At 42.6% G+C, this 22,261-nt stretch overlaps 2 protein-coding genes across 2 annotated transcripts; one reads left to right on the top strand and one right to left on the bottom strand.

The window, feature by feature from the left end:
• The first annotated feature begins 581 nt into the window (after positions 1–581).
• Positions 582–8,448, top strand: perm1 (PPARGC1 and ESRR induced regulator, muscle 1). Its single transcript, XM_040047805.1, has 4 exons — positions 582–1,067; positions 1,383–5,068; positions 7,402–7,518; positions 7,684–8,448. Exons 2-4 carry the CDS (start codon positions 1,405–1,407, stop codon positions 7,812–7,814), a joined length of 3,912 nt encoding a protein of 1,303 aa, XP_039903739.1. The 5' UTR covers positions 582–1,067; positions 1,383–1,404; the 3' UTR covers positions 7,815–8,448.
• Positions 8,449–9,550: 1,102 nt separating this feature from the next.
• plekhn1 (pleckstrin homology domain containing, family N member 1) lies at positions 9,551–22,261 on the bottom strand. The gene is made up of 16 exons (XM_040047806.1): positions 22,058–22,261; positions 20,320–20,410; positions 19,997–20,158; positions 19,116–19,196; positions 18,353–18,443; positions 16,468–16,601; positions 15,817–15,966; positions 14,639–14,719; positions 14,457–14,532; positions 14,059–14,204; positions 13,608–13,760; positions 12,710–12,952; positions 12,134–12,289; positions 11,522–11,767; positions 11,247–11,307; positions 9,551–10,424 (listed from the first exon to the last, which is right to left on the bottom strand). The coding sequence occupies exons 1-16, from the start codon at positions 22,129–22,131 to the stop codon at positions 10,240–10,242; spliced, it is 2,130 nt and encodes a 709-aa protein (XP_039903740.1). The 5' UTR covers positions 22,132–22,261; the 3' UTR covers positions 9,551–10,239.

Here is a 22,261-nt window from a genome sequence, read left to right as displayed (position 1 = left end):
TGGGAGGAGTGACACCTGGTGTGGTCTTCTGCTGCTGTAGCTCATCTGCTTCAAAGTTTGATTCAGAGATGCTCTTCTGTGTATGCTGTGTTTGCATGTTGTTGCTGTTGTTGTCTACATGTTTGAATGCATTTAGATGCTGCCATGTGATTGGCTGATTCGATATTTACGTCAGTCATCAGATGAACAGTTTATATTAACATGCCATAACCTGACAGACAATAAATGACCTGGACACACACGTGTGCTTGTATGTAACACCTAATTATTTATTAAAACTATTTAAATTGAAGTTAATCAGTGTATGGATTGGTCTGTATATTTTTCACTAAATTGTGTTTTGATCCTTTGGCATTGTTTTTAGAATAAAGCACCTTTATTTATTTTCTTAAACATCTTTATTTATTTTTTATTTCCTCAGATGAAGCAATCTTATTTTTTTCTTTGTATTTCTGATTTTCAGCCTCAGAAGAGTCACAAATGACGTCTAAGTCATTTGTGCCACTTTCTTCCGTCTGTCTTTCTGGCTCGCCTTAGCTGGAAACATTGCATGGGAAAGTTTCATATTGGCTGTCACCCCATGATGTCACAACAGTGAGGTATCAGCTGACTGACACACACCTCACATGACACCCATATCTGCCGAGGGACCTCTTTTATAGCTGCTCCCAGCCACTCCGGCTACTTGCTGAGGTTTAAGCACACTTATTTGACCAAAAGTCAGGATTAATAATAAAACATACGTAACTTTAATTAAATATGCCAAGAGTTTTTCTGCTAATTAAACAACAGTAACATTAAAGCTACTCTAAAAGCAGATTAGCAGTTTGCCAGGGGAGAATCTATTTAAAGTTCAGAAATGTTATACCTCTGTTAGAGATGGCGGCTGTGAGAACACTGCGTGTATTACGTGATCAGAAGCACCGCTCTATATTTATCAGATCATGGGGCTTGCCTTGTCGCATGCTCACACGCAAGAACACCTACCAGAGGACGTACAGCATGGTGCTGCAGAGACTTCCTTGACCTTCATCTCCTGTAGAGGAGGACAGCTTGAATCAGGACAGGTAGGAACCATGTTTGGATGTAAAAGTACAACAAAACAGCTAAAATACATAAACATTTGAATTCTATATGCTGTAATTTTAATATAAGTAAGTTGTAAGTTGTGGCATTTTAGTTTTATGATTTGCATTGCAATTCAAATTGTGGATTGAAAATGACGCGCACTTAAAATTCATATCTTTGTATTTTTATGAGCAGCTTTATTAATGAGTTGATTTGAGATTAGAGTTTGCTAGTCATCCTGACAAGATCTGTAAATGTTAATATTACCTGATAACAAGGGTTTTACTTGACAGCTCTTTTAATTGATTTTGCAGGTTTTGTTGAAGTTGAAGCAAAATGGAAGAGTTTGAATACAGTGTGGAAATCTGTGACCGTGACTGGGAGCGCTTCTTTGCAGAGTGCGAGGAGTGTAATCTGCTTCCTCCATCGCTAGCAGGTCTCGAAGATTCGGGGATGAGTGACATTGATGACACGGGGTCTGTTCTTGCCATGAGGGCTCAGAGAGTCGATCTAACCGCAGGCTTTTCTGAGACTGACCGCCCTATCGATGGGCCGCCACACTGTGAGGGCTCTCCTGTGGAACACTACCTCAGCAAACACGGCATAGGAGGGATGGAGAGCGTCCTCTCGGGCAGCGAGGAGGATATCCACCTGCAGTCCGTCAATATGTTTTTTGAAAGGCTGAAAAGTCTGACAGAGCCTGAGCCAAGCCGAGTGAACTTTGGAAAAAACAGTGAGGCAATACAAGAGACGGAGCGGTGCAGCGAAGGGCAGCAGGCCAGTAGAGATGCACTGCCAAAAAACATCCAAAAGTTAAACTTTCTGCCTGCCAGGGGTGAAACGGCAGTTGGCAAAGAGAGCGAGAGGCCTGTCGACACCATCAGAAAGACAAACACACTGAGAAAAGTGCACTCTGAGCCCAGCATTTCCTTGCAACATGCAGCCAGTAACTCAGTACTCAACACTAACAAATCAACTGAAACTGAGTTATTCATCAGAGAGGAAGCCTGCACAGAACCCAGAGTCAGCGACGTACAGCAGTGGAATCGTGACTCACTGTGCACGGCCATCTGCTCAGTGACGACACCAAACAAGGTGCAGACATGCGCACTTCTACATGACTTTAAAGAGGAAGAATTGTTGAAACACCTCTGTAAAAAGTGTGCCACTGATTTAGCCAGTGATTTGGACATGGCAAATATTAAATGGCAGGAAGACCAAACTCCTATTGTTTCACAGTCAGACACAGCATGTTCAAACAAAGCAGTGATCCAAGAATCTCCGTCTGCTTCCATGAAGAGGAAGAGGAGAAAGAAGAGACGGCTCAGTGTGGAGCAAGGCGAAGGTGGGCACGGATACGAGAGGCAGGTTTTAGTCAAGCCGAGCGACTCGGAGGAGGAGCAGTGCGCGTCAAAAGCAGGAACAGGTCTCTGCTTTTCTGAGGATATCAAGTCGTTTTATTTAAACGAACCACAGAAAAATCTCACATCTCTTCTAACGCCATATTCAATGACCAGCAGCAGTTTCCCGGTGATTATATCCTCTAATCCTCCATGTGATAGTCAGCACCAATATTTGTCAGAGAGCGTGGGCAGGCAGAGGAGGAGTACAGATACATCCGACAATAATTCAGCAAACAATAGCTCAGCGACCACACTGAGTCAAACTGATGACAGTGCAACGTCTGCACCAAACAGCAGTGCTACTGTGGCAACAAACTCAGAGGTTTGCAGCGAGTCGCAGGAAGAAAAATCAGCTGGACTGAAAATGTATCCTAAACTGCCAGTTTTAATGACAGTAGGTGAATATGGTAAACCAGACATGGGCAGAGAAAGTCAGAGCGGGGACATAAAAGTCGAGGGGCGTCACTCCGTCACTTCACCTGAAAATGAACAGAATCTCACATCTGCTGTAGAGGTCAAAGCAGTAACTCATAGTCTTTTATTGAGCTCAGAGTCAAATGCTACTTCTGTGGAAGTGGGCCAAAATGACAGACAACCCGCCGCTAAGTCAGTCCTGGCTGTGGAGGCTGGAAATTCTGGCGGGGACGAGCCCACACTGTGTCCCAGTGAGGCTGAGCCCCAACAACAGCTGGAAAAGGAGTTTCACAACACAGACCAATATAGCGGCACAATGGCAAACACCGACTATTCTCCACCTACAGCCTCGACTTTAAAAGGCTTGCTCACAAAACCTCTGCAATTAAAAACTTCTGCCTGCAAAGTTATCAGCGCTCAATTTACATCTGATAGTTTTAATCCCTCGCCCGATGAAAGCTTTCTGTCTAAAAGTTCACCCTGTATAGGTGTGAATACGATAGCACAGCAAACAGAGCGTGCTCTTGAGGTTCACACCTCACCCAAATTAGATATTTCAGAGAAAAGCACAGAAACACTAGCGGCGTCACAGATAACAAGCAAGAGTCGAGCAGGAACCAAATCACCCGTGTCTGAAGATGTACTAACAAGTCTTTCAGATATCACAAATGTATCATCCTGCGGTACTCTGAACACAGAGTCACGGTCAAATGGAAATATCAGAGACATGCCAGCAAGTTTCTGTTCATCTGTCAGCGAGCAAGAGTCTGGAGGTCAAGGAGGAAAAAAGGGGGACGAGAAATCTGGACTCAAGAGCCCAGACTCAGTGTGCGAGTTGTTGGGAAAAGCGGAAGATGCCATCTTGGTACCCGAAGCTGAATGTAAACCTGAACGGGTGCTGAATCCAGTGTTTGCTATGTCTTCCTTTTGGAGTGAGATGGAGAAGCTGACAATAAACGACATTCTGGGTTTGAGAATGATCAGCAAAGCTGCTCCACCCAGCTCCCTCCCACCGTTACAGGAAAACGAGGAGATGGCAGATTCAGGCTTTTTCACTCAAATAGACGAGTCCACACCCGAGCAAACGACCGGGGACGCCTCTGGCTTCCCCGATGCTGTAGAATCATGTTTTAATCCTAATAGCGCGGCCAATTTTTCCCCTTCACGAAGTGTTTTATGGGAGAGTGAAGCAGCCCACGTGAGCCAAAGTGCTGATATTTACCCTGAAAATGTGATGCTGACATCTGTGAGCGACACTTCTCGACCTTTCCTCTCAGAAAAGGCTGAAAAGTCCCTCCGAAAGATTTCCAAAAATATCAGCGTGCACAACTTACGTGCACTCGAGTCTGAGTCATTTAGCTACACGCAGAAATGTGAAACTTTACAAACAGTACATGAAGGAGAATCTCAGAAAGCAGAGTATGTCTTGCCTAAGCAAGACAAAGGCACAGATCCTCTGCCTTCCTCTCTGACAGACAGTTACAGCATCTCTCTCATAGATATATTTCAGTACTTCTTTGGAGGGAAACAAACTGCTCCCAGCCAACCAGCTGCAGATAACTTAACCACCTTCTACGATGACGGGAATTCAGTCCCTGAAACGTATGATCATTTTTTCTCTGAGTTCGACACAGAAAACTTCTTCTATCCGCTCATCGCAACTGAAGATGAGACCAAAGACAAGCCAGTTCCTATCTTTTCCAGCTCTCGCTCAGCTAACAGAAACTTCCAGTTCCCGGAAGCTTATGATTATTTCTTTGCCTCATCATCCTCATCTGACGAGTCGGAATCCGACGAAGAGGATAACACCGGTCCTGTCAGGGTATTTACCAGGTTCAGCCGCAAGGCGAGCTCATCTCATATTTCTAAAGACATGTATGATGATTTCTTTGCAGAGAACAACCTCAGACAAAACTTCTTCTGGAAAACAACATTCTCCTTCAGGAACATAAATTTTTCAGCATCTACAGTCCAAAACCAGGCGTCGCACTCTCTGTCTCTCGTACCTGCGAGGCAAAGGGGCGGTTCTCATGCAAGGACAGTTTCTTCTCTGAATGCACTGGGAAATGAAGACGTGATGTTTCCTGATCCACTGCTCTACCACTTTGAGGACAGGGTAGTCAGCCAACTAGCACAGCAGCCTTTCAGATACGAAGACCTGCAGACGGCCGTTTCAAATCCAAGTAAGTCCACTTTAACACAACGATGCACACAGTAACCGTGGAAATGCGTTAGGTTATGAGATTCATTGCAATGTGCAGTGGTCGAATCTTCAGTATGTATCCTGGATTTCAGACATAACAGTTTGGATTGGTTTGATTTAAAAAAGTAAAGAGATGAGATCTCAGTAGCATCTTCACTGAAATTCCAAGTAAATGATTCAATTTGCCTTTATTTTTGGTAAGAAGTTGAAAGGGAAAAAAGACAGAAAATGCATTTTCCACTCATTCATTCTTTATATTCTCCCAGCTTAACCATCTGATTTTACAAACATGTCCACGTATCAGATAGGGGTCTAAATTTGTCATCGTTGCACAAAGCAGCACTCAGTTGCTTTCAAATCTTAAAATGACCTGCGATCAGAGATGGGCAGTAACGCGTTACTTGTAATGCGTTACTGTAATCTGATTACTTTTTTCAAGTAACGAGTAAAGTAAGGGATTACTATTGCAAAAACGGTAATTAGATTACCGTTACTTTCCCGTAGGAACGCTGCGTTACTGCGTTACTAAAACCGTGATTTTTTGGGGGGGAACGTCTCATGACAGTGACGTAAGCAAGTGTGACGTTCATGACAACAGCTGTGTGCAGATCAACAATGGATAATATATCGAGTGCGGGAGAGAGTATGAGCGTGCAGCGTTTAAAGCGTGGAAGTACTGACCTTAGTTTGAGTTTGATTCCATAAAAAGTGACAAAAACATTAGCGTCTGCTGCGCGTGGGAAGAAAACTTCTTTTTACAGCGAAAAAAACCCCCTAAACTTCCAAGCAAGCACCGAGTGTGCAACGACGTAATGGGAAACTCACAGAGAAACTCGCGGATTCTTCCACTGACCGCTGCGACACACCTGCACCAGGGTAAACCTCCGGGTAGCCTTCTCCTGCTTTACAGGTGAAAATAGAGCAAAAGGACCGCTAGTCTTTGATTTTATTTATTTTCTGCTGTGTTTTACTTGCATCTACTTGAAAGAGTGAGTGTAAACACAATATATATATATATATATTATGTGCTGGAATGTGTTTAAATATTAAACAAATTTCTTCCAGTCAGAGAATGTTGCATATAATTACATTTTAAAGTTAAAAAATTAAAAGATTAAAACTAATAAAACAAGTTTAAAAAAGAGACTTTTCCATTTGATTACATTTTGTATTATGGATTATGCAGAAAAAGTAGAATTGGGCTGAAAGATCTGTTGCTTTATCACCTATTCAGGTTGTAAATCGTGTTTTTTAAAAGTAACTAAGTAACTAAGTAATTAATTACCTTTGAAAATAAGTAATCAGTAAAGTAACGGGATTACTTTTTGTTGGAAGTAATCAGTAATTAGTTACTGATTACTTTTTTCAAGTAACTTGACCAACACTGCCTGTGATCAGCCAAAACCTCCTGAACGAGGCAGAAAACACAGCCCAGAGGAGGTGAAAGGAGTCCAGTTGTCTTCTGAACACTTCACCTACAGTATGCTGGACCTGATATTGTTTTCCACTCCAGCCTCAATGGAAAAGTGAAAACAATTCTGTATTACAGTATCTTAGAGTGACACACTTAAACTTAAAAAAGATGTTTCGAAGAGCAAGATCAAGACTGCTCTAACTGTATGAACCTGTCCAACAGATTGCATCTCTGTGAGGCCTCCAGACAAAAAACCAAAACTAATAGACTATTTTTCATTAAATCAGCTTTAGTTAAGCTCTTTTTTTGTTTTCCTCACATGTGGACGACTGTAACGTTGGACATGTCCACTGCTCGGTCAGCTGTTACAGTCCTGACTGGGACAGATTCTCTTTCCTCAGCTGTCACACGATCCGTACTGGACTGCAGGCACGCAGGAGTGAAGCTAAGGGGAATGGTAATACGTGATAAGTTGACTTCACTCAATGAGCGTCATATCTGAGCTCTAAGCCGGCTGTAATTGTGTTTGGCTGTGAAGGAAATGAAATTACCTCATATTTATTCATGAGTCTTTATGTGTAAATCCCTCTCCTCCTCCAATGCATTTAATTAATATGCTATATGATATCTGAGCTCTTTTGCTTACCCATGAGGGTTATCTTTAAGGTCATAAATACTCACTAGATATATATATACTTATATACTCCTAGAAGTGAACTGTCTGCAGGTGTTTCGAGGTTTACTGGGGCACTGTGTGAGAGCAGAGGAAGGCCAAACTTGGTGGGATTTTATTTACAGCTGCCAAACACAAATGGATTTCTCTGTACATGGTTGTTCCCTTCTTGCGTGTTGCATTTGCACGAACAGCTTACCCACTCAAAACATTTCTGTCTTTGAAGGGTTGGATGCCCCGTTCCTGCCGCTCAAACAGTCAGACATGTGTCTGGTTTGCATTGCGTTTGCCTCGTGGGTGCTGAAGACTGCAAATCCACAAGTCGGAGATGCTTGGAAGGCTGGTACGTGTGCAGCATCAGGGTGTTTAATACCACAGAAAATTTCCTTTTTAAAGACTGAAATTACAAAATGGTTCTTATTAAGTGACTGCACTTAAGTCCTGACACACTGAAACTTGGATTTTAGCAACAGGATTACTCACTTTTTCACTTGCATTTTCCACACAGTTCTGCTGGCCAATGTAAGTGCCCTGTCAGCCATTCGATACCTGCGTAAGTACGTCAAAGCGGAGGCGGCCGGCTGTGAAACGAAACTGCACCGCAGGGCGCTGCCTGCTCCTTCACCTCTCGGCCTCTAAATATGTCGAGGCTGAAGTGATCCATCTTTTCCAGAAAGTCTGCGGCGGATTGTTGAAACACGTTTGCACTGTGATTACTGATCTTACGTCTCACTGAGCTTTCCAGAGAAAGTGTTTATTTTAAGAGCAGTTATTTAACTTGAGTGAAACTTTAACATCCGAAAGTGTTCAGAAAAAAAAATGAAACGACCAAAGGCAAGATGAGGCAAGCTCATCTGACTGAAAGAAGGCTTTAGAAAAATCAGATGCATAAGTATGTGTGAAGCAAGCTTGGAGGTGATGAGTGATAAGTGGATTAGTGTGAGAGACTGTAGAGATTCAGGAGAACTTTACACAAACTTGACTTTTGGTAGCAGATGCTTCTATTTAAATCAACCAAACTTTTAAAATATTCTTACTCACAGTTATTGTATTTTACAGATTTGCCACTGTAACCGCTCCCATTCAGAAGCGTAATTTATTTAAGGGGGACAGCATTCTGTGCCAGTATCTGTTATATGTATATTATGTGTATGGTATTTTATGTTAATGACAGAGATCTGTATACTGTTGTCATATGTTGCACTGAGCTGTGGATGTTGATGATAATGGCAGTGATGCCTTTCAGTTGAACTAAAGTAAACAGTGTATTTAAGGTTGTGTGCTGTGTGTGTTATTGAAAAAGCAGACGTGCACGCAAACCTTTCTAAACACTAGATGGCGACATAAACTCATGTAACTGGACGCAGCTGTGTGATTTATGTCTTTCTTCCCTAGAATAAACAAAATACTGCCGATAAATCAGTACAGAAATATAAGACTAAGCTTATATCACAATGTATTTTAATATACTGTTTAAATTTAAAGAGTTTAAAAGTTTGTTCAGTATTGTTGGTATTCAAAGAGCACTCTGTCAAGACGTTTTGTCCAGCAGGGGGCAACACTGGACCATAAACTCCAAGTGTTTCAAAGTTCTCTTGATTTTTCAAAGGAATCTTTTTGTTGTTGTTGTTTGTTGAGCCAGTTAACACTGACTTATGAATCATTTGAGCATGAAAAAGCTGCCTAACTGTGATGAATCACTGTTGTGTCTGCGCGTGACAGACAACTTAGCAAATAGCTTTAAATTGTATCTTCAGGCACTTTGTTACTAGCAGAAATCTAGTTTCTCATAGCTTACAATCATTTTATTAATTGAATCCAGGAAAAATACTAAAGAAAAAACAGATATAAAATAGTATTTTTGCACCAACTAAGGTGGATTTTCATACAAAATACTGACTTTTAAAACTGGTTATAATTGTACAACTCTAACCCTGAAACGCTTGTTTTTAAATCATTTACTGTATTTCCATGTATGCCTGCATGTTTCAGTCAATTGCACCACATTTTGCTACAAGATGTAAAGAAATTAGAGAGGTCACATGATTTTTCCAAAGCACTGTACAATCTATTAATCACAGGTAAACTGTTGTTTATTATTTGCCTACATGGAAACTAAATGGTGTCTTACTAGACTTTGAAAGAGGCACCTGGTGAGCTAGTGTGTGCAGACTGCAGAAAACCTGTTTTACAACATAAGGTTTGCATAAAAAGACTTGTTTTATTCTTACACTGTTATTTTTCTCACGTTCTAATATAAACCAATCCTTCACCACTCACTATTAATTTTATTTAAAGCCAAGACACTTTGACAAATTATTACCTTTAAAGTGTTCCTATTACTATATGCAGAAGAGGACAAAACAGACACAATATACTGAAACTTTTAACACTTTTATTTCCAAATATAAATAAGCACCTCAAACAAAAATGAAAAAAAAGCCACAGAGGTATCAGTACTGTGCACCTCTGATATTATTATTATTATTATTATTATTAATTCAATATTAGTCAGTTACAGCCACATCTATTTGCCTTGACAGTATAGCACAATAAAATAAGAAGTGTACAAGATTTACAAAAATATACATATATTCTTTACTATAACAAGCCCTGATGGAATGCTTTAATAACATTACACATTACAGTATAATATGAAATGAACAGCCTGTTTCAAAAACCTATAAATATTTTAAAAAAGAAACTGGGTTTGCTACAGATAAAACCAATGACAGTGCACTTACAGCATATAGCAGATTTAGAAAATATTATTCAAGCTACACAGTATATACAGCATCCTCTACTGTCTCCTTCCACAAATGCTACATATTAAACAGACAACTGAAGCCTTTGTTTGCCACCTCCATAACGTTTTGCTTCATCCCGTCATTCCTCTGCTCAACTGCCCGACGTCTAACAAAGCAGTTCCTGGGATTTGTTGGTTCCTACTGTACACAGTGGGACCAGCACGATGCTTGCTGTGCTTGCCGGCTTTTATTATCCCCCCTGATAGAGATCTGTTGTTTGCACACGTCCAGACGAGCGCCGGGCCATCCTTTTTGTTTTATGACCATCTCTGTGGTGTTGCCATGGCACCAAGCCCTCTGGCCCCGAAGTCTAATCCTGTCCAGTCTGTTGAAATTCCAGCCGTTGGCTGGATCATTCCTGTATCACAGTCGAACTCCCAAATGTTGTCATAGTCTACTTCCTGGTCATCTGGTTCTGCGGGTTCGAGGTATGAATTGCGACCTATAAGAATTGAAGACGATTAACATACTTGTAGTTTCACACAGCAAAAAGCAAACCTCACCCTGTTTAAGTAAACTTAAAAACATTTGTCCCAAAATATGGTCTTACTGTAAAAACCAATAGAGCTGCATAATCCCTGCTGCACCACCTTCACTTGTTATTTATGGTCAATAGTAAAAAACGTGCAGCCCGTCAAATAAAATCACCTGGTAAAATCATGTTTACTAGTTTATCTGGATAATCAGATAATCTGGACTGACCAGAGAAATCCTAGTCCTGTTTCATCAATGATAGCAGAGCCTGTGTGTGCAGTTGTGTGCTGTCAGTCACAGTGGGGTTATAAATCCAATCTGTTGAGCAGTGTTCTCTTTCACTGAGCTTCACCCTGTTGGGACAACTGCACCAGCATATTTAGAGCGACACCAAGCTCTAATTCACCGGCACATTTGCACATTTCCTACACCTTCAAATCTGCAACCTTTAACCTTCCGTCTACCTGCTGACAGACCCGGGAGTTTAATCACACCAAAGTGCGCACAGTGTTGAATTTACAGTGTGGTTGGAGCGTGGCCAATGTTGTGTGTCCTTTTAGGCACACGGGCTCACAGTGCTGACTTTTATAGCTCAAACTTTGAGATTGGAGATTTCAAAGAGTCTCCATTGTTTCTCGACAAAGAAAAAAAAAGGGCTCTGTATCTTTGTTCACAGGATGAAATGAAAACATTTCCTATCTGGGCTAGGAGCACAAAAATGACACGCAGGCATTCTAAACATAAAAGGAATGTTTTATTTGGCTTTTGATTGCATGCCTTTAATTCTTACCTGGTGAGTAACCATAATGCATCTGAGCAGGCTTTCTGGCAGAGCTCGATGGGTGAAGTATCTGTCAGCAGATGTGAAAACAGACAGTTACTTCCTGTGATCAGTTACAACAAACATCCTCATGGTTTCTTAAAAATGTGTGTTGCTTCTGAACCTGTTTAAATATCACCTGCAGCACACTTGCTGTGCTACCATACAGTTTATCATTTCACTCTGCACTACTGCATTCCAGAAACCGGAGTGTCCTGGGAGATGAATATCTCTGTGCCTCTCACCTGCTCTTGCATTTGACCTGGCACAGGCAGCAGCTTTAGCCTCGACACAGCCTCTGCTCTCTGCTGCGCTTGGTTCTCAGGTGTGTCCATCTCCAGGTCCAGAGCGTGGCCCTGGGAGTTGGTCAGGACCAGGCTTCTCCTGCCGCGTCCACCCATAGGAGGGTCGTGGAGCTGGAAGGAGGAGGGCAGCATCTGGGGTTCCTGGTGGTGGTACTGCTGTTGATTCAGCTGTTGCCAGAGCCGCGGCTAAGAAACAAAGAAATAAGATATGCATTTTTAGCACAAAAGTTGCAACATTCCTCAGTTACAGTGGACAGTAAATGTATCCAATAAAATAAATGATGACTTCATAAAGAGGAATAGTGCAGTAAAACTGAATATTTTACTGCACTTAAAAATAAAATTAAGCCAAACTAAAATAATTAAATGACTGGTTGGCTAAATCACAATTTAAAACGTTTAAACTTCTATAGAAGATTTGACATGCTCTATAAAAAGAGTTATCATATGACCAAATACTCATGTGTTTATGGGTGTTTGCACTGCTTGATATCAGACAGGCTGTGCAGGTGTAAATTGAACCTGTGGATCCAGTATCATTGGCCCACTTACCACTGGCCTGGCCTCTTCCAAGGAGTAGATTTCGGGGGTGCAGGGCTCATCGTAGAGAGGCGACAAGGGTTGTCGTGGGGCACACATATCCGAGTGGCGCTGGGAGATGTCAAGGGAGTACTTCAGGGATGTCTGAGGAGTGCTCCAGCTGTTAGACTGGAGAGGATTCAAACAGAGGCAGGAGTTAGCTTTACATTAAGGAGAAATTTCCTTGCATTTGTAACAATAGACACAGGAAGTAGAAAAATCAACTAATCCACAATTAGTTGTAAGTGTTACAGTGTGATTGTGTCTTTGTGACTTATTCCAGATCTGCACCAGTGGAGCAGTAGAGTGCACCAGACTGGCTTAAGCTCTGTTTATAAACTCTAAGAGAGATTTCATTCCTTGCATCTTTGATTAAATTGATCTTTCAACCAGCCTAAGTGGCAGTGTTACTCCATTTGTTAACACCATATGCATGTCTCAGTCTATTGCCTGGTGTCTATTTAGGTTACTGCACACATGACACGTAAAATACGTCAGCGGTCTCAAAGGGAATATTCGGTTATCGAGTTAGACGCCAGACTGAATTACCTTGACAAGTGGAGCTTTCTCCAACCGCTGCGGGCTGGCCCGGTGCTGGGCAGAGTAGGGTATGCTGTAGAGCTGAGACAGCTTGGAGCTCTCTGCAGGCTGGAGGTAGGAGCTGTGCTGAGGGGATGAGTAGCGCACCGACAAAGGTCGTAGGTCACGCTCGGGCCTCGTGTGGGAAGATATGCTATTGCTTCTGCTGCCTAGCTGGGCAGTCTCAGTCGAAGAAGGACGGCTGGAACTGTACTGTAAGGACAACACACCCAAAGGACAAAAGTCAGCCAAGAACTGGAGCTTTAGAGCACATGTGCCAGCACAGACTGTCTCTTTAGCTTCTGTTTGCTCATGTTTTTAGCAAACAGTGTCATGTAAGTGTGAGAGAAAAATGTCTCTGTTTAATTTGTGCCTTAGATCTGAAGCTGAACACTAACATCTGGGCGTGCAGCACGCTCTACTTTAGCTAATTGGATAGGCAGGCAGCTTACAGGACCCGCCCCCCCTTTCCTGGAGGAGTTTGGTCAAATGTCCTGATAATGCAGAATGATTAGGAAACTGCTGAAGCAGAAGCTAAAGGTCTCTTATGACTCCAAATCTAGAGTTTTCGCAGATAGGCATCATTTGAGTGAAAATGACTTTGTTCTGTCTTTCCTTTTCTTTGCTGAAGGCCTGAGGATCAGCACCGGAGCCTTTGTAACAGGAGCACTTTGGTCTCTACACCTTGCTTAATAATTAACTTTGTGAAAGAAAGCATCTGGTTGCTCAGCTCCAACAAAACAAACACAGGCTTTTTTTTTTCACAACTCTGACCATATTTATATCTGTGCAAATATTGGTGCGTGCGATTAAGTCTATTAGATCACTTGAACACTCATGATTGAGAAGTAGCACACAGCCGACTTACACAACGGGGCTCGGAGTACCCAGGGGTGAGAGGGTTCTCGTCAAGAATTGGGAACTGAAGGTTTCGGGATCCTCGTCCACTTGGGGGCTGGCTAGACTTAACAGACTCCATTCTTCCTTGGCTGTGTCCACTCCACCTGTCAAACTGAGGGGCCTGGAGATTAAAGGGCACAAAGCACGCATTAAATATGTAAAGCAAGCGACTGTGAATAAATCTTTCAGACTTTGGTCATGTCTAGACCTACAGTAAACTGTTAAATTGGTAACACAGTAGCAAAAATAGAGGAAGTCAAGTATATAATCATGCTGAGTGTTAGTTTACAAAAGAGGCAAGGCCAGACTCATACTTTAATTCACTCCACCCATATTTTCACAACAGATAGCTCTCTTAATAGCATCTGTGGTCAGTTTAATTATGTTTGTCCCCTGAAAGCAAGGAAAGCAGGCCTCACCTCTGTCTTCGTCGGGGTGTAGATGATGTCATAGACGGGAGGCGGGGGGCTGAGAACAGGCACGTCAGCAGCTTTGAACTGCTGGATCCAGTCGCAGAACTCGGTCCTGTCCAGACAGGACACCACTATGGGGTTGATCATCTTGCCTGGGAAGAGAGGAGGGGAGGACAAAGCCTGTCATTCGGTCCACTTGCTCACTGGAATGTGCTATAGCAAGATTGTCATTCAGCAGGGATAAAACCAGCTCATTCATATGGGGGGGGGGTTACACTCTGTGACGCTAGCAGATTCATGGAAAAGGGCACTTAGCACAAAAACATGCATAAGAATGCAGGCTCATTAAAATCTCTTTAACATGGATATGACTAAAGAGCAGTGCACTGATTCACAGTGTTTACCTTCAATCATGAAGGTGTTGGGCTTGACGTCTTGACAGGGCGTGGTCACTGTAATCATGTTGAGCGGAAGTTTTCCCTGCAATTGTATAGCAACAGGTTAGCACAACTTTCTCGTGCACACTCTTAATATGTATGCATTGAGCCTGTGACTCATTTGAACATCAGAAAGGGGTCAACCTCACCTTATAGAAGAGCCCGTCGTTCTCCTCTGATAGGATGATCAGGGTCGATGGGTACATCACCAGCAGCCTGTCATTCTGCTCCTGAGGACAGAGAGATTTATGAAGCGTGTGGTTTTCTTTTGCTGAGAATTTATATTATTTTTCAACCAGAAGCAACATTTTTGCGTACAGTTTCCCAATTTTGTATATCTTGTTTACATATTTTACCATGTGTGCCTTTCACTTGATTTGTATGTATGCCTCCTGTTTGTATATATTTCCCCTGTGTACTGTTTATTCCTGGTGTTTTAATATTTACATTTTATTCCTGCACTTGATTGTTGGGTTTTCTCTGTATTGTTCTCCGTTGGGTCTTTTACCTTACTTCTGAAGGTAAGAAGGCAAGCCCTGATAACTCAAGCAGTGATAAGATACGAATAACCTCCGGTGCAAACACAACCATAAGACCTGTGCGAACGTTAACAAAACCAGCGATATTATCTTTTAATAGGGCGCTGTGAGAGGTACACTTTAAATCTCAGTAGGATCTCCACTCAGAACCAGTTAGTGGGGGGATTTAAAGGTGCGGCAGAGGGACGGTTTATGTTTCCACTCTCTCTCTCTCACTCTCTCTCTCTCGGAGGGCGTGTCTGGATAGACAGCTGACATTCCAGCTGCGAGGTGAGTCGAGTCACTGCGTGAGCCCAGCAAATGCCTCTCACACACCCAGGCCCTAAATCTCAAGCACTTCAATGGGACTGCCGATTTTTTCCCACAGAAAATAAACTGCAGAGATCCACGCAAGTTGTGTCATGACTACTGGTTTTTTTATTGGCTGCTAAACGAAGCCCTGTTTGCGGTACTTTTTTTTTTTTGTCTTCTTGTATGTTTTTCAGGAGCAACCAGGTTGCAGGTGTTGGTGCACCATGACAGGAAACAAAAAGGAGCTGAAGGACATTATATACACATATAGACTCCACCCTTTTCATTCAGTCCTTACATTTTGTTGAGCTGATGTTTGTGTTTGTGTTGCGCAATGTGAAAACTATGTGAGTCACCTGATGTTATCCTGACTATAATCATGGGAAAAATTCTCAGAGTTTGAAAACATGAATGTATCATTTGTTACCGTCTGTACAGTATTAGGCAAGTGACCCATAGCAGTGATTCAGTCTTGATAAGAAGCAGAGGTGACATACCAGGCAGGGCAGGTGCTGCAGTCGCACCTTAGTGACATAGGTGATGGTGCCCAGGCTGTCTCGCTGTGAGCCTTCCCACTCGTGGATTGGCTCTCTGTTGATGGAATTTCTCAGCTCCTCTCTTCCCTCGAGAGAGTTGTCCTTGTTGAGCTACACGAGTGAGTAAACAAGAGATGAGTTAGGAGAGTCGGATCATCACCTGAGTAAATATAAGAAAAGCTCGGCTTTTCCTGAAACATAATCGTGTTCGTCTGCTTTCCTTCCCCGGCTTGTACGCCAACACCGTTTTAAAGAACTCATGACTCTGTTTCTTTTCTCTTTTTTTTTCGTGATGCATCCACATTCACGTGTTTTATCAACTAATTCCCCACCTGTGGGTGTAGAGTCAGCACTTTACCCCTGCACAGATGTCAGGGTTAGTTTGATGTAGGCCATGATGCGGTCAAGGCCACTCCCTAGTATCGAAGCCTCAGGGAGAGCCAGCAGTGAGTGACCCACTTGACTCACCTACATCTACACGCACGCACCCATCCTGTTTTATGAGCCAGGACTGAAGCCAAAGTATTTTCTGGCTAATTCAATGTGTGACTTAAGAACACACACACACACATACAGAGGCCAAAAAACCACAGGCGAGGCTGATGAACTTACTCTCACTCTAGTGTAGTTTTCTGGTGACGTTGCATTTCCTCCATTAGCTTCAATGTTTTCTCTGAGCAGCCCAAACCACATGTCCATTTCTTCTTGGTTGGCGAAGTAGACGATGATGGGATTCAAGCTGACGCCTGCAGGATGTAAAAGGTCACAGGTCAAAAATGTAAACCGCTTCCTCTTTCTAAGCCCTTTTTTTTTTTTTATCTCACAGTGGCAGATTATTCATGTCCACAGTCTGCCTGCTTTGATGTTGTGAGGCGTTATGCAATAAGGGCCATAAATGTGAACACATGTTCAGGACAGTCAACCACATGTAAGACCTATGTTGGAAAAACCCCTCTGACCTGCTGTGTTTGGTATTTAAGGATTGTAGGAGATTTTCCTTCCCACACAGTGCTTATCCAGAAGGAATGAACAGGACCTGGGATGAATAGATCTGGAATCTCCCTCTACCTATCAGTCCCACACATACCACAGATAACCAGCACAGATAGGTAGTCTATTTCATTCCCGTCCACTGGCTTTTTACTGTAATCGTCTGGAACCGTGAACCTGTTGACTGCTCCCTTAATAAGCAGCTCGTCTGGAGTCTTGTGTTGACTTTCTTTTCACTGCAGGTCTTAATTTTAGACCGTGACCACAGCACTCCCTAAAACTTAAAGTTATCTTTTTCACTCCCTCAAATCTTTCCTCTTTTTTTTTTAAGTTCAAGCAACGCGAACATTACGAAAACGTCTCTCCCGGCTTTCAGTCAGTCAGGTCATTGACTGTTGTTGAAAATGTGCCACAATAAACATCTTGCGTTCACAGCTACATGTGTAAAAGCTTCCAGGAATTTTTACACATCCTCTTGTGTTGCTTTTGCACAGTCCCCCTTCTAAGTCATCGACAGCGCATTTTCGACTCAGTGAGAGGAAGACGTCGGCCTCCCTCAGAGAGCCGATGTACATCAGCTCTCCCTTTTTGACTCAGAACTTCCTCACGCTTCCTCCAAATGTTTCCGGGCAGCTGTGCCCTGGGGAAGGTTAATGAAGTTTAAAACCAACCAATAAAAAACAATAGTGTTGAATAACAGGCTTGATCTGGGAAATTGCGAAACCAAAAGCGTGAAAGAGCAACACCGGAGAATGTCAATAGTCTGGCAGCAGATATAAAAGTCCAGTCCACTTCTCTCGTTTTTATTTCCTGTGCTATTACAAAAGCTACGTAGCCACAACAGCTTTTTGTGAGTTTAATTTAAAAAAAACTTTCGGATGCTTTTTTTTTCTTGCCCATTCAAAGTTCAAAAGCTAAGTGGCATTTCAGCAAGCCTTAACCTGAGCAGTTTTTGGAAAGTGGCACCATAGATTATAGGCGGTGACAAGGTTAAGAGCGGTAGCTGGGCTTTTCTGCTCAACAGCTGGGCCGGCTGAAGTGCACCTGTTGTCTAACAAGCGGGGTCTTTAAGGCCAGTTTGGCCCTCCCTGACCGAAGGCGGAGGGGGCTCAGCTCTGGTTCATCTCGGTTTTGAGAGGAGGTGAAGAGGTGAGAGGGATTGCGGGACCTTTGAATCCCCAGAATGTGATAACAGTGGAAATGCTGCAGTCTGGAAATAGTGGGGGGTTTTCTTTTCTAAAGAGAGGAGAATTTTTACTTTGATCTATAACTGATGAGGCGGTTCGACACAGCTGACCACACAACAGAAGATTAAAACAATAAATAAAAATTGTGTCAGTCTGTCTCATCATCAAAAAGGGCCATCCACAGCTCTACGTCATACATTTTCAGTCTAAGTGATCAATTACCTAAATTCCACAAAGCCAAAGAAACAAAACAGCATTATTGGATACCACGGCACAATGCCAGCAACCACTTGTGTCCTTTCTACTGAAGTCAAACATACCGTTTATTTGAAAGGCGAATTCCTGGGGTTGGCTGTGATTGCAGTTCTGCTGCAGGCTGCAGATAGTGAGCTCTTTCAACGGAAGAGTCCCCTGCACATAAACAGTAAAACAACTTCAGTCATGGCGCTTTTCACTCATTTCACTTTGCAACTTGTTCTCTAATGTGTGCCTTTCTCTTATTTTTATAGCATATATTTCTTTCGTTTTGTGTTTATTCCTGCTGTGTACTATTGATATTGACCCACAATTTCGTTGTGCATGCACAATGACAATAAAGAGCTATTCTATTCTCTTCACTTGCACACAAACATTCATAAACTACAAACCATTCACTGCATCATCATCAGAGCTGCTATATGATCTGTTTGAGCCATCTGTTCAGCTCTAGCTCTTAACCAAAAATTATTCACCATGACAGTGAGGTCAGTCTTGGAAGCCAACGATGTATTCATGTCTGACTTCCATTTTCCGTCCTCTATAAACCTGACTAATACTGCACACAGGTGCTTAGCTGTCTCTTTTAGAGAAGGGGTTTAATTGGCGGTAGCTACTGATGATTAATGGCTGCTCACGTTTTATGAGGCAGGTGAAGACACGTAATCATACCTTCTGTTTACCAACAAAGTGCTGGTTGACAGGGGGATCTATGTCAGAGCGTATGATGAAATGACAATCTTTTTTTTTTTTTTACATCTAACCTGAAATCGTGAGGATTTAAAGGAAGGGATTGTTGATAATGTTGCTTGAATTTTGAAAACTCACCTGGTATGTCAGTCCGGTTGTGTTGTTGGAAACAAAATGAAGGTGTGTCTGGAACAGATCCAGGTAGCAGTCGTGTATATCCTGAAGAGACAGTAAGAGAAGATGAGCCAAATGTGCCGTGTAGTAAAATCTATCCCACCTGTGAGGATTACTGTTCTGCATTAAAACTGCAATCTCCGGTTGCAGGTAAATGAAGCTTTGTATGCATAAAGGCCCGTGCGGAGGCGCACGTTATTACTGTTTATTTTGGATCACACCATCTTACTCAAGCGTTTTCCTCTGATTCACTGAGTGCCCACCGTCTTGTTACAGTATTATTTTGCTCTTTACTGTACAGTATGTTCTTTTCCCACCGTGACGTCATTCCTTCAATTAATTTTTTTTTACGCTTATCGACAGAGCTGTTGTGTCACAACTTTGACAAATTGCAGTTCCCACCAGCAAGTCCTCTATCTGTGCCTGGGATCAGACACACTCTCTCTGTACCCTGAGGTTTTCTCATGAAGCTGTTGCACAACCACAGCCTATGCAAGCATGTCCAAACACAGGCTGAGGTTCTCTTTTTGGAAAACGTATTGGATCTTTCGCAGCCAACCAGTGCGTCAAAGCCGGCAGCGAGTTTCATTGTGTTTGGTGGCTGCAGCCACATCCTGTTAATCTCCACCTGTTTTGTTTTTTTTGTTTTTTCGGCTTCTGACACTCACTGGGTTCGCACAGGGATGACTGGCATGATGTGTCACCATAGGCTTGGCAATTGTTGGACATGACTTTAACCGCAACGAGGTAGTTGCAGTATAATCTTTGTTTTCTTTTACAGCTGTGTTCCTGACATTGCGACACACGGTCATTTTAAAAAAAAAAAGTTGCTTTGCTGCGCTCACCTGACAGTGGAGGAAGCGGAAACGAACTTTGGAGCTGTGAATCATCCGTCCATAATTCTTCACATTGATGCTGCTCTTCTTCCAGCCGCTGATCGGGTCGTAAGGAAACGGAGGATCCCATTTGATGTTTTCTATCGTCTGCAGATCTTTAGGGGACATTTCCTGCAACCAACAAGTCACAATATTAGTTCGGGCATGTCAGCAGTAAAGCAGTCAGACCTGAATTTAAAGTCAGAAAGATTGGCACAGGGCTTGAAAACCACAGTTCTGTTTGGCATGCAGATGAATGACGTTATGTTTTCAGAGCTGATGGAGGTATGTACCTTCCTCGGGGTGACAGTGCAGAGGATATTTATGATGCTGTTGGACTTCTCCTGTCCCTCCTGGGGATTATACTTGCGAAACAAGCGACTGCTGTCATGAGAAAGGAAAACTATGTGTTAATACTCACTCTCCAGGGTTTACCACCTAATCCATGTTTAGCTGTTTGGTTTATTTCCCAATCAAACTTCACGCCTATAAGGATTCCAATATTGTCTCCTATGTACAGTTGGTGAAATAACCTAAATCTAATGTTTGTTATAGCAAAGCTTTTCTTTCCAAAGTCACACTTTAGTTTAAATCACGTTGTCTGCCTCCTAAATCAATCAGCATCCACATGCCTGGCTCCCATCAGTGCCAGCCCTTTAAATGATAAGAACAACTGAGTCTTGTGTTTGTGATAGCGAGGATATCCACAGGGAAAAAATCAGCATTCAATGTCTCTCTTTGTTTTGCATGACCCTCATCTATTACCATTTGTGTCACATCTTCACGAGGAAGCTCCCACACTGCAGAGATAAGGCTTTAGAGACTGCTTTTACAGCTTCCCCTTGTAGTTTATCTGCTTATCTGTACATATGTGTGCCAGTGTCCTCAGTTTAACAACGCAGGCTTTTGTTTTTATGCTGGGAATCAAGGGTTGTCCGTCCAGGAAGTCCATGTGCAGAATTAATTATTTATTAGTGCCTATTGAACAATAAAAAAAATAAAACTTTCTAAAATGCATTTATGCGCAGTGAAAAAATAGAATGGTCCTACATTGTGATGTAATCTGCATCTGCAAGGTGGCAGAGGAATGTGTTGTAGATAATAGACAGGTAGTGGACTTGCACACCCAACATTCTCCAAGTCACTGCTGTGGCATTCTGCACCATTCACTCCCCCTTTTCTTCAGGGAATACCTGAGCCTGGCCTGATTCTCCAACACAAAGAGGTTGTACGGTAACAGAAAACAGGAACACTGACTGTATTGTTCATCCTGATCCAATGATCCTGCCTGGAAGGTGTATCACTGTCCAAGTTTGAGCCGCTGAGCTTTTAAAACCAACGGTCTTTTTAGGGTCGCACTGCTCATCTTTTTATTTAAAAAAAAACTTTAAAGCTACATGAGATGTTTAACCAAACTACATCCTGAATCGTTAGTCAGAAGATGAAGTGGTGAATTAGAACCAGATGTGATGGTCTAGCAAGGCTGAATCAAGGGTAACATGCCCAGGCATATAATCCTGGGGGATTAAAAGAAAACCAGGTAGAAAACCAAGTGTAAGCCAGCCATCTCCATAGTCACGTAGTCATGTACTAACTTAGCAGACTAAACCTTATCATTTAAGAATAACAGCTCAAAATTAATCACGTTAATACTCAAGTCTGGATTGGTTTTTGTGTGTGTGTTCATCTTTTGGAGGGAAAACAGAGTAATCGACAGCTGGCAGATCATCTTCACAGAGATGCAAAGAGGAGGCAAATGGTAACTGGATCATTGACACCGTTGGCCAGACGGACAGGCTGCTCAGGCACGACTCCGGGACTATTCTGTATTATGATCCTGAACATGGCCCCACAAAATGCACAACCTCTGTGTAACCCCACTTCTCAAACCCTCAAGAAATACCAAGAATACCTTCCGGTTGAAAGCCAGTGTCTAAAATAACAATCTGCTGTCAAGGGCATGACATGTGCTCTGTTTACACACCGACACAAGTACAGTATGAACACCCGGAGAGATTGAATAGTTCTTACCTGTTTCTGCGTATGAAACTCTTGCTGGAGAATCTGAAGTTGTGCTGGGGGACACATGACATACTGCTCCCCATGCTGCTTTCCTGTGTCGGGCTCTGCGCCTCTGTGTAGATACGCTGTAAACTCCCTGTGTGATGGATGAGTCTAATCCAGACGTGTGGTGCGCTCACTGCTGAAGTCAGACTTGTACTGAGGCAGAAGTAG

Source organism: Simochromis diagramma, unplaced genomic scaffold, assembly GCF_900408965.1.
Source record: "Simochromis diagramma unplaced genomic scaffold, fSimDia1.1 OVJJ01000387.1, whole genome shotgun sequence".
In the NCBI taxonomy this organism is placed as follows: domain Eukaryota; kingdom Metazoa; phylum Chordata; class Actinopteri; order Cichliformes; family Cichlidae; genus Simochromis; species Simochromis diagramma.
This window is presented reverse-complemented; position numbering and strand designations above follow the sequence as displayed.

What these genes read in the sequence shown, in the direction of transcription:
- plekhn1 (XM_040047806.1), bottom strand. Translation starts at nt 22,131, where the DNA reads ATGGGGAGCAGTATGTCATGTGTCCCCCAGCACAACTTCAGATTCTCC. An exon ending in GGTACTCCGAGCCCCGTTGT is followed by an intron (nt 12,953 to 13,607) that starts GTAAGTCGGCTG and finishes TTGTCCTTACAG; the next exon opens with TACAGTTCCAGCCGTCCTTC. An exon ending in AGAAAGCTCCACTTGTCAAG is followed by an intron (nt 12,290 to 12,709) that starts GTAATTCAGTCT and finishes AATCCTCTCCAG; the next exon opens with TCTAACAGCTGGAGCACTCC.
- perm1 (XM_040047805.1), top strand. Translation starts at nt 1,405, where the DNA reads ATGGAAGAGTTTGAATACAGTGTGGAAATCTGTGACCGTGACTGGGAG. An exon ending in GACGGCCGTTTCAAATCCAA is followed by an intron (nt 5,069 to 7,401) that starts GTAAGTCCACTT and finishes CTGTCTTTGAAG; the next exon opens with GGTTGGATGCCCCGTTCCTG. An exon ending in CGGAGATGCTTGGAAGGCTG is followed by an intron (nt 7,519 to 7,683) that starts GTACGTGTGCAG and finishes TTTTCCACACAG; the next exon opens with TTCTGCTGGCCAATGTAAGT.